This window comes from Corvus hawaiiensis, chromosome 14, assembly GCF_020740725.1.
Source record: "Corvus hawaiiensis isolate bCorHaw1 chromosome 14, bCorHaw1.pri.cur, whole genome shotgun sequence".
NCBI classification, from domain to species: Eukaryota; Metazoa; Chordata; class Aves; order Passeriformes; family Corvidae; genus Corvus; species Corvus hawaiiensis.
Window position 1 is genome coordinate 19,824,701 of NC_063226.1, and position 14,760 is coordinate 19,839,460.

General features: G+C 52.8%; 1 protein-coding gene across 1 annotated transcript in view; it reads right to left on the reverse strand.

Moving 5' to 3' along the window:
- Positions 1-14,760, reverse strand: part of LOC125333373 (gamma-aminobutyric acid receptor subunit alpha-3-like) — a 95,299-nt gene that overhangs the window by 69,110 nt on the left and 11,429 nt on the right. The window contains exon 2 of the mRNA XM_048319237.1: positions 2,535-2,730. Coding sequence (XP_048175194.1) covers positions 2,535-2,730 — 196 coding nt within the window. The remainder of the gene's footprint in view (positions 1-2,534; positions 2,731-14,760) is intronic.

Sequence of the window (14,760 nt, forward strand, 5' to 3'; positions counted from 1 at the left end):
AACGAAGAAATAAGGTCCGTGCCCAACTCCCAACCCAGCTTTAATTTTCCAAAATGAGAAGCCGCTTGACAGTTTTTCCTCATCAAAACAAAATTAATCCAAGTATTGCATCTCTCTACTCAAAAACACATCCAGAGGGACTGTAGAGTGATTCACACCCACAACTGCTATGGGAAACCGTTTGCACTCATAGTGTAACAAGCCAACACTGATTCACCCACATAATTACAGGCAGACACTGATTCACAGCTACTGCAACTGCAGACAGACTGACTCACAATCAAAGCAACTGCAGACAGGCTCACAATCACAACTGGAAATACAACTGTGCTGCCAATACCCACGGTCTGCAATTCCATGTACACACCAACCTCTGGAAAACTGCACACCAAGCCCTGCGTTTCTTTTGCTGGTGCTTTTGACCTTCACCCCAGAGCCATCTTTCCTTCGCTGATGGAACAATCCCCACACCTCAGCAGCTGTCCCTGCCCTGGCAGCCCCCGCAGGAGCCCAGCACGACTTTCAGAGCCTGGCCCCAGGAGCAGATTGAGACACACGATGCACACAGGCACAGGGAGTGTGTATGGTGCAAGACATCCCTATACATCCACTGTAATGCCACACATGGCTGCACCGACTCTGTGCTTCTAGAATATGAGTAAATGCAAGCCAAGTATAATACATTTAGCCCATGGGCAAAGGAGATGGCAAAAGACTCACCACTGGGCAAAAGCCTGAAAAGCTGGATTATTTACTACACTCTCTGGCTGGGCATGTAATTATGTCAGTGTTCAGCCTGGGTATTGTGCTACTTTTTGTAAACAGTTGGCAGGAATACTCTGACCGAGATGAGGGGCTGGGCTCTGTCTCCAGTGTTGAGAGAAGCAGGCTGAAGAGGACACGGTCTACTTAGACAAAAAGAAACTGAGGTGAAAGGACACATTAAGCAGGAAAAGCTGAAGGAGAAGCTGAGAGTGAAGTGGGACAGGTGGCAGTCTACAGACAAAGGGAGAGGAAAGCAGAAAGAACAGAAGGAGAAAAGCTCCATGATGCAGACTTGTGACAAGAAGCTCCAAAGCGAGGAAAAGCAGCAGTCACCCCGTGCCGAGGGTGTCTCGCAGCAGTGCAGACAATGCATCTGTGCCTCCCCACGCGCTCTGAACCGGGAGGAGATTCCAGGGCAAAGGACACAGCAGCCTCCGGGCCAGCGTGTGCCGAGGGCCCAGGTGCAGCCGCAATCCCTCCAGCTGCTCGGAGCTCTCTCAGAAAGGAGCAGCAGGGTCAGGCTTGAGCATTCCTGCCGCTGTGCACTGCGGGGCACCCGGGCACCACGGGCACAGGCTGAAGGGCAGGCTGGCAAAGCGCCACCGAAAGAGCATCGCCTCAAAACACCCCAAAATCCCACATCCTCCAGGGCAAGGAAAAAGTTAAGAGACAGACTACAGAAAGACGACTTGCCTGAACCACAAGTAGCATCTTCTAGGTGTGGGCTGGTCCTGCCTCAGCACCTGCTGTTTTTCTTCTTTGCACTCCCCAGAAGGGCACTAAGGGGATGGAGAGGTGAGGGAGCAAACCTGCTCTGCTCTTGCCATCAGAACAACTCGGGTGAGCAGCCACTGGGAGCTGCTCTTGCCAGCCCACGGCAGCGGGAATCTCACCAGAGGGTCCCGGCTCTCTGTTTCTGTCTGGGGACGCTGCTGCATTTGCAGCCAGTCAGCAGCAGATTCGAGGGAGACACTACAGATGCAATTGGCCAGGGAAATGAACTATTTGTTCAATTGTACTTCTCTTGTCCGGGCGAGAACCATTCTGGCAGAAGGCAGAGCGAGGAACAATGGATAAGTGTTGCAGTGGGGACTGTCTGCCACTTAATTGCATTAGGCTATTCCTTTTTAATGATCCGTATCTCAGTCCTAGTAACTCTGGGAGAAGGAGAAAAGACCTAGACCTCTTTCCCCCCCCCCCCTTCCCTCGTACCAGCCTCAGAAACTGCAGCCCCCAAAACTCCTTTCCCTCCCCAGCCCAACACAGCATCTGTGCCCACTAGGCCTGGCTGCAGGATTCAGGGGGAAATTTGACTTTGCTTTACTACACCTTTCTCCCCGCTCAGCCCTTCCCCTGCATTCCCGGTCCGGCTCCAGCCAGGGGGGGCTCAGGATTGCTCTCCTCCAGGCATTTCTCCCCGCGGCCGCTCTCCCCGTCCCCCAGCCAGCAGTGCCAGGCGGGCGGGCTGGATGCCCGGCGGGGAGCACCGGGGCACGGCTCCGCTCCGGACCGACACGCGCGGGAGTTGCTGCGGGAGCGGGGATGCTCCGAACCCGCGGCCGCCCGGCCGAGCCCCCCCTTCCCCCGCCGCTCCGCCTATCGTCCGCCGACCCCCCACACAATACCCGGCGGCCGGCGCAGCCCCCGGCAGCCCCATCCCCGGCCCGGCTCCGCGCTGTCCCCCGCGTCCGCCCCCGCCGGGGCGGGTCTGCGCCGGGGATGCCCCGGGGGAGCGGGGACGCGCCCGCCGCCCACCCGCCCGCACTCACCGGCGCGCCGGCTGCCCCGGCGGGGGGCTCGGGGGGCGGCCGGAGCCCGCTGGGCTCCGCAGCGCTGCGCAGGGCTCCGCGCCCCAGCCCGCCGTGCCGCCCGGCCGGGGCTGCCAGTGCCGCCTGCGCGCTGCTCCGGCCGCGGCGAGCGAGGCAGACAGCGAGGGAGGGAGGGGAGCAGCATCCCCCCGCCTTCCTCCTCCTCCTCCTCCTCCTCCTCCTCCTCCTCCTCCTTCTCCCCGCGCGCCGGAGGAGGGTTTACCCACCCGCTTTGTGCCGAGCTGCCCGCCCCGCAGCGTAGGCAGCGGGGACGGGTCGCTGTCGCTGCCCCGGTTTGGGGCCACCTCCCCAAGCGATGGATGCCCCGGGGTCCTCCGCCCAGCCCCGGCCTCAGAGCACCGCCATGGTTTCGGCGCAGGAGGATGAGCAGAGCAGGGCTGGCTGCTCCCTACCTGTTGAAGGGGGGAGCTCCTCGAGGCGCTGATGCTCCGGCGAGGAGGTGGGCAGCACCCCGAGCTGCCTCCACGCTGCGAGGCCTGGCCGAATCCCGGGTCTTCCGCCGGGGCAGGGAAGTTTGGCCCGCAACTTGGGGTTGCCGAGGCGTATATCGCAATAAAACGATAGGCAGAGGGGAACTAACGCGGGGAAGGGGAGAGGAGGAAGTGAGGTTAAAATGCAGCAAGGAGTGGGCAGAGAAAGCAAGGGCAGAAGCGGTGTGGAAATGCAGGGAGCCCAGACGAAGGGCTGGCCGGAGCTGGCTGGGCTTGGGGAGGTTTTGCAGAGCCTCCCGGCAGCGAAGCTGGGAAGGCGAAAGCTGACAGTAAGGCGCACTCAAAATATATTGTCCCTGCAGAGCTCTCCTTGTTAAACACGCGCTGCAAGGCTCAGCCGCAGTTGACTCCAAGGTACAGAACCAGCCCTCCATCACTGAGGGTGCGGGGTGAGAGAAAGGAGCATCACTGCAGGCAGTGCTGACCACCCCAGAGCTCCTCTATAAAATATTCTTGGTTTTGAATACTTAAAATAACACGGAAACATACTTCAGGACAAGGGCCCTCCAGGCATGAGTGATTAAATCCAATTTAACTGTCAGTTCTCTGCATTGAGGTATTAGAAAATGACCCAGTTCCTGCTTCCAGGAGAAAGTTAGGGGCAATCACGGTTCTACCTCATTCCTGCAGACCACAGCCATCCTGACTTTGGGGAGGTAGGAGCATTTATCGTGACATATTCCTGGACAGTAGGAAGAGAACCTCATCTCTCTTTCAAAGCCAAACTTCAGCCCCCTGTGATCTGAGGGTGCTCTTTACTAACCCATGTCTCCAGATGTATCTGTAAGCAGCAGGTTAAATGCCAGCAGAGCTCTGCTTTGCTCTGCTGGGCAGGGTCCACAGGCAAGACCTGAGGAGCTCACAAGACCTGAAGACCAACATCGCAAACAAAACCTGGCCACTGCCCCCACAATCAAATCTGCCATGTTTTAGACCAGAGCAGGAGGCGTCCTTAGTGTTACTGCAACACTTGGCTCTCTTACAGGAACGCTGAACCACCGCAAACTGTAATCAAGATAAGTTTCTCCAGCCCTCACCATCACATCCAACCCCAGACAATGGAGATTAAATACTCACAGGACAATTCTGCAGCAGCAGGACCTTCAAGTTGTTATTTTCTGTTCTCTGAAAAATATTTTGCCTAAGCAGCAGAGACTTTACTTTAGAGATCTCGTGCGGACAGCCAACACTTTAATTGTCCTTAGACTGTTCACACATGAATGACAGCACCCAGTACGTGGTATAGGGCTGCTGCCATTTAAAAAAAGTCTGTTTCTGCATTGAATTCCTCCTGCCATAATATAAAGCATCACTCAAGGAGACAGCTGTGTGTGCACGCTGGCAGAGGAGCTTTTTGCTGGTCTCCAAAACTAGGACAAATCATAGGATCATAGGAAAACTCATATTGGAAGAGATTTCAGAACATCAGCAGCTAGTCCAGCCTCCTACTCAGGGCATGGTCAGCTAAGGAAGAGCCCTGCGAGCAGCACAATTTGGCCATACTTCCTCACATGGAATTCCTGCTTACATCCACGTTTCCTCCAAGACACATCTTCTGTTCCTCATTTATATGCTTGTGAACAAAAGAGTGTTGGCAAGGGAACAGGGAAGAGCCCACAGGGAGTCGCAAGGCACAGCCATTCCCTTGGTTAAAAGCCCCAAGGATCTGGCCCCACCATCTTCCCACTGGGAGGTGATGCTCCACTGGTGAATACACCAGGATGACCATGCCCAGGGATGGGACCAGACCTGGGAACTGGCCTCCTGAAGAACATTGATTGCCTTCCATGCAGAAGTCATCCTAATACTTGTTCTTCCTCCTTTCCAAACTGATTCAGCTGCTGGCATTGAGCTGCCTTGGATATGAGAAGAGGCATGAAACAGAATCAGCGAGACAGGCATATCCGGAGACAGAAGTGACTCAGGATTTTAAATGGCTCATATTGGAGAACGTTCCAAGATTTACACATTTAAGTAGTGCTAACAACAGTCAGAGGCAATGAAAACCATGCTTCTCTTGAGGCCTGTTCTTCCATCAGTGACAGCCACACACACTTCCTCAAGAGCAACACCTCTCACTCTGCCCTGAGACACCTTAATCAAAAGCTGCCTCCCCTGCTCAGAGGTCTCTGACACTGTCAGCAGCCTGAACTAGTCTTGGGCATAAGGCCCCTTTATTGGAAAAGCTCTTCCAAGAATCCAAAAATCAAGTTGAATCCCTCCCCTTGCAGCCACAGTGCACGCCAAGTTCTTGTGGAGGTGGGGAAGAGACTAACTGGAGTCAGACAGAAAAGAAAGCACCACACGAACAGTGAGCTGCCACGAGCAGAGCAAGAGGTGCAGCACCCAAGAAAGGTACACCTCCCAAATTGGGATGTGCACTTTGTAACCCTTTCTGCCCCTCCAGGTGTGCTAACCCAAGCCATAATCAACTGTTGCAAATCCTTGGCAGAGCAGGCACCTGTGCACCACAGCGAGGGCTGCTTCCAGCTCCCAAACCATTAATCAGAATATCCACCAGTCAAAGCCCTCCTGAAGTGAAGAGGCTGCACCAGAGATCCCAAAAATCTTCCCGCCCCTCATGATTTGCTCACCCCTCCTGTTAGCCCTGCAGAGACATCAAGGGAAGCCATGGAAATCTTCCTTTATCCCAGCCAGTGCCGAAAACCAACTGACCCAGAAGGGAAGTGAGTGCTCCCACCATCTGGATAGTGCATGAGGATGGTATCAAAGACATAAGGGCTCTCCAGCAGTAGCACAGGAGGGGTTTGGACAACGGGGGATGCTGTCAGGATGGAAGGAAGAGGCTTTAGCCAGGGAAGCAGGTATTAGGTAGCTTAACAAGTCCTATTTTAGACAACCTTTTCTCTGGGGGGTATGGGTAGTGTTATCAATATCTGGTTGTAATTGCCTTGATCTCTGCTCTATTCAGAAGTAAAGGTAACCCTCCATTAAGAGTATCAGTCTCTGTAGATGCATTCATCAATTTAAGAGGCATAAAAACATCTTGTGAAACCTGTAAGCAATTATCTTTTAATGCATCACTCCATCATAAGGCTTTTTATTTCTTTTTTAAACTGTATAACCTCCCTGTCTCTGCCTTTACCTGCTGGAACACCTCCCTGAACTCTGGCACAGTCCAGCAGCTCATGGCTTTGAGGCAAAACCCTTCTTATGGTGATCAAGGTTAAAATATGGCTGTCACCATATTACCGAAGAGTAATCTCTCAAAATGGAAGTACAGCAGCCTGGGAATATCTTGCTAATAGTTAGCAAAGCCTTTCCCTCCCATCAACCTGCTCAACAAGCCAGAATAAAAGTCTGCTTGGTTTTAGGTCCACGCTGCAATGCCCTTGAACTGAATGGAATTGCAGATCTCAGCCCTACAACAGCCAAGCAGGAGGGTCCATTCTGCAGGGGCAGGTTGGAGCAAGAGCTTAGGGACGTGCAGCACAGCCCCAGGACACACAGCTCTTGGGGGCAAGTCCAGCCTATCCCCATTCTTGCCACCCTACACCCAAAGTCAGCATCCCAGGAAGCTGGCTACAGGTATGTTGCAGTGAAGGACTGAGCCAGGGCACAGCTGAGCTTCTCCAGCGCTGAAAGGCAGGAGGGCAGCATGCTGAGAGGGACATGTCCCAGTAACACCTCCCACAGGGGCACTGGGAGGCACAGAGCAGCTCCAAGGATGAAAGATCATCAGCACAGGGAGGACAGTGCAGTTACAAAGGTCCTGCTGGTGTGCAGGCACTCGCCTTGGCATGGAGCAGCTGGCATGTGGAGAAAACAGGACCCAGTGCTGGGCACAGCGGACTCCTTTGTGCCAGTCCTGTGTGAGGTGGTCCCTGCAAGCTGACATCCACTTTGGAGTCCTCTCCTGCTGCCAGGGAAAGCAGCCAGCCTGCAGACAGGTGGCTGGAGCAGTCAGGAGGCCAGAACAAAGATCCTCTGCCTTTCCCTGGAAGCTGCTGGTCACTGACCGCCAAGGAGCACCATGATGATGTCCTGCATCCCAAAGAGTGGGGAGAGGAGGGCTCTTTTCTCCCATTCCCTTCCAGTCTTAAAGCACCCAGGGACAGCTCAACAGCCTTACCGACCAAGCTCCTGTCCCACTCTGCTGGTGTCACCTTCTCTCTCTCCATCCCCACGTGGCAGCTGCCCCTTCTCCCCGCCCGCCCTCTCTTTGCAACCGGAGCAGCGTCAGAGCCGGCTGCTGCCGGTGCTTTATTAGCCCATCTCCATGGCAACTCGCCTCCAGCTCCACACGGAGAGACCCCCAGCTCCTCTCTGCCATAAATCAGCCACCCGTCTTCATCCTTGGTTGGACGCGGGGTCACGGCTCGCCTTGGATGCCACTGTCCCAGCCTCCCAGCTGGGGCTGCTGTTTGCCATCTGTGGCACCACGTTTTCACCCCTCAAGCAAAGTCTAATATCCATCCAAAGAGACAGCATCCAAAAGCTGGTGGTTTGGAGCCACCCATACAAACCAGCACTGAGCTGGAGCTCTGCTGCCTTTGGGGAGGGAGCAGAGTCCAGGGACAACCCCCAGCAACGGCACTGGGCTGAGGGAGAAAGGCACTATCTCCTTCCCCTTGGCAAGGCAGCTACTTCCCCTCCATGTCCATGGTGAAGCCCACAAAGCCTGCCCTGAGGGGACAAAAGCCACCTAAAATGCTGTGCTCTCCCTGGTGTCCAGAAACAGCACAAGAACTCTTTTACCCCAGCACAGTTCAAAGCAGGTGACTACAATCTGCTGGTCCCCACAGGAGCAGACTTTCCCCACACATTTTTTCCTCATGGGAAGGGGCTACAGGACATGCTCCTTTCACCCTCTCAAACACACAGCAAAACCTGTTCTTGCTGCTGAAACTCCCCCTCTAAACCTCAGAAAACGGAGAGAGCTTTTGCTCTGCATCCCACGTGTTACGCAGTTTGTCACTTCGCCCATAAATTCCAAGCACCTGATAATGCTGGGACTAAATCCTGCCAAGACAAACGCAAAGGTGGCTCCTGCCACCAGACGTTTGGGCAACTGAAGAAGAAGCCTGGCAAAGCAAGTGAGAAAAATGACCATTTTCAGAAGCTGTTGGGGCACTGCAGGGCTGTGCTGGTGGGAAGGTGATGGGCTAAGGCACAACCACCCAGTGGCACACCTGAGGTCCCTCACAAGCCACAACCAAACGTGCACTAGTGGAAAAGATATTTTTTCCTCACCTTTCCACATTCCCTGGTCTATGTATCTCTACTGATACATAGTCCCAAGGGATGCTCGTGTTGTTTCTACACAAGACCACAATCTTTGTTGCCTTATTTGAGGGTTCCAGTGTATCTGAGGGTTTACCAATAGCTCAGACATGCCCAAGGAAACCCAGCAGTGACCATTAGGATGGTTGTTTATCTTCATTTCACACAGATGCTCCACGTGCATACCCGGACAACAGCTCACAGAGCTAAAAATCCTTTCCTGCAAGGCACTGCAGAGCTCAAGGGCTGTGTTGAGGCAGATCCTGGTAGAGCAGAGAGCTGGAGTCTTGTTTCTATGACAAAACATGTCATCCAAATCTCCAGAAGCTGGGTCCAACTACATGGAGAAGTACCAGAGCTCTTAGGGCAGGGGGGAGCTGTGTCAAAATTCAAAAGCTGTGTGCCGGCAGTAGAACAAATTCATAAAAGCTAATGGGCCTGAAAGAGACTGTATTTGTCCTGCAGTCCCTTGGCAAGAGCAAAAATAAACCTGGAGAGAAAGACCTGTTCAACATACTCCCTCTTTTCTGTTCTGCAGTTACAACAGCAGCATCAGTTCAAAAATCTCCCTGTGGAGCCATAAGGTTTTCGATGCCTCAGCATTTCTATTTCTAACATTGCACATGCTTGTCAACTCCAAGTATTCTTAAACAATTTAGATACCTAACACCTAAATCCAGTGCTCACGAAGGCTGGCTTTGAGAGTCCCTGTTTGAGCCTGGTTTTTTCTGATCCAGGGTCCTTCCAAGTTTTTCTCTGCACCCACAAAGCTGTGAACTCAATTTTTATTCAGAAGGAATAGAGTGGCACGGAGCCAAAACCTAGAACTTGAAACAGGGCCAGATATGAGGAAGTTCACACTAAAAATTGCTGGAGTTGACAACGCTAGCTGAAGCGTTTGGAAAATGCCCTCTGTTCATGTTTCATGCAGTGTGTGATACCGGCTCTTCCCTCCCTTCCCAATATCCTCCTCAGCTTTCTTTGTCAACTCAGAGGAGACCCTGGTCTCATAATATCTTGATAAACTGAGCTGGTTTTACGGCTCTTGCTGAGCTTTGGGTGCAAAGACCATTAGGAGGATAAATCCCCAGGGAAGAGTGGACTCTGGTGCACTCAGGACCCACCACATCTACCACAAGTGTACTTCCCTCAAAACAGCCATCTCGGGATCCTCTCCATCCAGCAGGAGCATCACCCATGCAGTGTGGTTGTAGAAGATTCCCACAGACCTCAGCTGAACCTGCTCCTTTAACAAAGGCTCTAAATGTCACCACACTGCCTGTGCCGTGGTCCCTGGAAGGATTCAGATGTTGTTATGTTTGGTGACGTTTACAGGGAGCACAGGAAGCTGAGGCAATGCCTAACAGTGGGGGGGGGGGGGGCGGGGGGTGTTTTACCAGCTCTAATTAGCTGAAAAAACCAGCAGAGACTCAGGTAACAAGAGCTCTTCATGATATTAAGGTGGCCACAAGGGGCAGGCCACTGCAAGCCCTGGCTGCTGGAGCCACCCTCATGGAAGCTGAGGCTGGGTTAATGAAAGGAGGAACTGCTCAGAAATGGTTTGTGTGTTAGCCTTGTCCTGGCAGAAAGGCACAAAAAAAGGAGCAGTTCAGAGCCCCAGGGCTCTGCTGCCACTCCCACAGCTCCTCGTGCTGCACCATCTGCACAGCTGGTGCCAGGGCTGGGGGACTGGTGCCTCCCTGCCAGGGCCCTGGCTTAGCCCTTAGTCCTGGCCTTCCCTGCCTTCCCCGAGACCGATGGTGACCCCCACCCTCTGGAACACACTCACTCACACGCATTAGAAGCCCCAGCACCAGTTTGCTGCCAGAACTGGGCCAGCACTGTGGCAGGCACGAGGCTGTGGGTCCCAGGGCAGGCAGCTGGAGCTCCTCCCTGGCACGGTGCTTTGGAGAATCCAGCTGGAGTTGTGACTACCAATGTACAGCTGATAGCAGTGCTCTCCCAGGGCCTGCCTGCTTCAGGAGGGGGTGTTTGGCATAAACAGGTCAGAGACAAACAGCCAGGAGAGTTGTGCGTTTGATGGCAGGAAGGCTCACGGCGGAGCAGAACAGCTCTGCACGGGAGGAAGCGCCACAGGGCGCGGAGACAGGCAGATGTTCTGCTGCTCTCAGTGCCTGGCAATGGGACATGGAGCCTCTGGAAATGCAGCCTGCCTCAGCCAAGTAGGAAAACACAGACCCAGGGACACTCAAAATGAGAAAAGAGATGCTGGAACTTCCCCAAAATCAGCAATGCTCACAACAGGCCAAGCTGTGTGATCCAGAACAGCCCTATGTAGCAGGAAGCCCTGAAGCTGGTTGGGCTGTGGTTTCCACTCCATATCCCAAAGCCACCAGCATTTAGTACTGGGAAATTTAAACCAGCAACTTTTCCTATGTCTTCTCCCTCCCACACCAGCTGAAAACAGTTACAACAGGACAAGGTTGGTCATAACCTACCAAAGATTCAGCTTAGTTATTTCCTTCATGGAAGGTGCTGGGCTATTCTGGGGACTCCACAGCAGCAGCCAGAGTGAGTTGGGGTCCTGGCTCTGAGTGAGCCCCAGTGCTGACAGAACTCACCTGCAGGGCTGGACTCGGGCCCAGTAATGTAGAGAGCACCAGGCTGCAGCATCTGAGCACCAAACTTCGCAGGATTTACCCGAGAGAGCTTTACTTTTTTCCAGCTGATAGGAAGGGAGAGGATAATGATGATCAGGATCTGTTCTGCTTTCCCCCCAGTCCAGCCAGCCCCACCATTAGGGAGGAGAGCTCCTCCTGTCTGGGAGCCAATGCACACACCACCTTCTTGATTTGTAATTAGTGGAATAAGAATGCTCAGTCAGCTGGGAAATCTGCCTGAGTAAATGACATCCTCAAGTGCTTTCTAATCCGAGGAAGGCAGCCTCTCACTTCACTGAGCTAATGGGCTGCAGTGGGGGGCACCAAAATTTCTCCTGTGGACCTACACGCACCCAGGAACACTTTTCTAGCTAATTCTCCACAGGATCCATGCCAGCAGCCCCAGCTGGTCACCTGGGAGTAGCTGCTAGGTCCTGCCAAGAGTTTGTGTCAGTAATTAATCTGCCTCAGCCTCACAGCGCTTGCTCCCTCCTCAAGGAATGAACTGTTTAAGGAATGGCCCGGGCAGAAAGGACTCTTGGGTCAGGGAATATGGGAGCTACAGAAAGCCCAGGGGCAGGTTCAAGGGCGGCTGCAGTGCTGTTTCCATGGGATGGGGCTTGAGAAGTGAAAGAACAGAGGTTATGAGTCAAGGCAGAAGCTGCACAGCACCTGGCAAGTCACACACTGGAATATTAACTAAAATAACCCTCTGCCTCATCTCTTTTAAATTCAGATGCACAGGGGAATCCATCAAGGTAATTTATGGTGTGTAGCTCCTGACATGACAATCAAAGGAAGCCCAGAGTAACAAGTGTGTTAAGGGGGACCTCATTGATCACTATCTCCACAAACACGGGCTTAATTCCTTCAATCCCGGTTAATCAGGCCACTTTGTTACTTTTCTCGTACAAAAGACCAGTGGGAAGCGTTAGGCATTAGCTGTGCAGCCCGCAGAAAGCTCTCCTGGCCTGGAGGGGAGTGGTGGAGGCAGAGTTTGGTGGTGTGGAACACATCCCCGAGGTCCTCGAAGGGCCCCCGACACAGCTTGTCAATAGGACGGGTTTTTTTTTCCTTCCCTCTTCCATAGGTGGAAATTTCCCCGCATGCAAACCACCAAGATTTTGATGAAAACCTGACAATTAGCAGATGCAGAGATGATACTTAGGAAGGCAGAGAGAAAAGAAAGAGCTCTGCTGAATTCCAGGAGCCCACAGTCCCGCTCCACAGAGGGAGTGGGCTCACGTGTTCTGCCAGGAGCAGCAGAGGGGGCCTTGCTCTGTGGATTTGCAGATCTGGATCCATCTAACCTGTCAGGAGCTGCAGCAGGAAAAGAACCACTCCAGCAGCTTCTCTTTCCACCTTCTGTTTAACAACACAAGCTGAGTTTCCCTAGGCCTGATATGTTTTTGTTCTTTATTTGCCAAGAAAGCCCCTCTGACCTTTCTGCATGGTGCTGTTGCATTGCTGTGAGCTGCAACATCCTGGCAAGCTGGAAAGAGTTGAGATAGCAGGAGGTAATGCACAGATCAGGACTAGATCTGGTCCTATTAAATATAATAATTACCGATCTGGAAGAGGGAATAAGCAGCACATTAATTAAGTTTGAAGAGGATCTGAAACAGAGGAGCTGCCAACAACAAAATTGAAAAAAATTATATAAAGAGGAGGGGGAAAAAAAAGAATGAAGTGGGAAGAAAGCAGAACCTATGAGAAGAAAAGACACTGAAGAGAAGCTGTGGGGGAAGGAGGAGGTTTGGCTCTACTTCACCCCAATAATCCCAGAAGTCCTTTGCTTATTTCTACCTGTTCCACAAAGCCAAAGCAGCCCCCAGGTAGAAAAGGCTTTGGCAGACCATTAGAGGAAGACAAGCCCTCCCACGTGTTCTACTTCAACACTATTAGGAAAGAATGGTGGAAGCTTTGTCCCTAGATGAGAAACCTTTTCCAAAGGGCCATTTTGTCAACCTGCAAAGATTCATCCAAATTCAAGCTTTTTCCTGCAGGGCATGGCAGCAAGGTTCAGCAAGGCAGCCCAACATGACATACCTGCAGAATTTCATCCCTTCCTATTTTTTTTTGCCGGTTGTAGGGGTTTAGTAAAGCAGTCTTGAGATGCCGAAGAAGCCAGGGAGGGGCATGCTGCAGGAAAGCTCTTGCTGAGCAGCAGGATAAGTGGATGAAGCTACAACTTCTCCAGGACTCAGAAAGTCCAAGTGATCACCTTCAGACAGGCACAGACTCGAGCTCCTCAATCAAACTGCACAACAAAAGGGCAAACTCCCACTCCCTGCCCTGACAGTGGCAGCATTTCCAGCTTCCCTGTGGCTGCCTTAAAGCAGCTCCACATTATGCACTCCAATGCAGAACACTTTGTCGAGGATTATATCTACATCCAAAGGTGATGCTTCAGCTGGCCTGCCCTGGAATTGCCAGTAGAATGACATCACCACTAATTAATCAGCCTCTGTACAGACATTTCTCAAATCCCTTGGATTCAAAGCACAGCAATTAGTCACCTATTCCAGCAGGAATTGCCGGCTTCCTTTCCACTTGCACTGCTCTCCCATCTCTCGCTGACATCCCTGCTCTGTGGCTGTGTTGCTGAGCCAACCCGAGCATCGATCCACGAGGAAAACGATCACATGGCATTGCCTGAAGTCCATATCATTACCCCTGACAGTGTTGGCCAACATCACTACGAACAGGAGCAGAAATGCCAGGGATAAAGGAACATATATTTCCCATACTGCTGCAGGGAGCTGGACTCCACTCAGCCCTGAACCAACCTGAGTGCCCTTCAGAAAGGACATAAACACCCACGGAGCACCCACAGTGGGAATACATCTGGTTTGGATGGAAGTACACTCGGTGTCCAGGTGTGGCAGGTCCTGAGGGCAGAGTTCACTCTTCCCTGGGGATTTATTCTCCCCAAAGCTCAGCAACACCTTTGTGCTGCTGTTTGGCTGCAGCTGTAAACTGAGCTCAGCTTCCCCAGCTGTGGTGGGACCAGGGTCTCCTTTGGGCTGACAAAGAAAGCTGAGGAAGGTATTTGGAGGGGTGGGAAGACCTGGAATAATTAAAAAGGACAAGAGGGAGTTCAGTGTCTGACAGCTCTACATGTGAGTGTGGGGATTTTGGGATTGGTGGGGGAGGTGGGAACAGCTGAGACAAGGCCACGGTGGTCAAATGCTGGGCTGAAAACACAGGACTTTGGGTCATAAAGAGCAGCCAGAGCACGTGGGGAGGGGACCAGAGCCCATAAACACTGCGATGGCCACAAGTGTCTGCTGCCAGCAGCCTGTGAAGCCTCTCCAGAAGCAATATCCACGAGGTCAGAGAGTCAAGCACTCCAATCAGGAATGCCAGGATTCAGAGCAGCCCCAGTGCCCTCATACACAGATAGAAGAGCAGCAAATTAAGGTGGTGTTTAATTACAGAATCCCATTACCTCACCACAGCACCTCCAGCTCTTCCAGATGTGTCTGTCCCAGATGGAGTTAGCACAATGAAGGAGCAGCAGCTCCTGTTTACAGGGAGCTGCTATTTGTAGCTGATAATGAGGGACAAACAGCAGACAGGGAGGAAGACAGAGGATGCTCCTCTTGCGAGGGCACATTGTGGGAGCAGGTGCTGCCTCTGGCTCTTACAGAAGGATTTGATCCCAAGTTTCCATGGGGAGCCACGTGCTTTGGCTCCCAGAGGTGTGAGAGACCTCCTGGGCCTGACTTACAGGGGTGCCAGGCACCCCTTACTCTTACTCAGGGGCAGCTGCCCTGCAGAGAACCCTCTGGGGTTAAGTATTCCAAA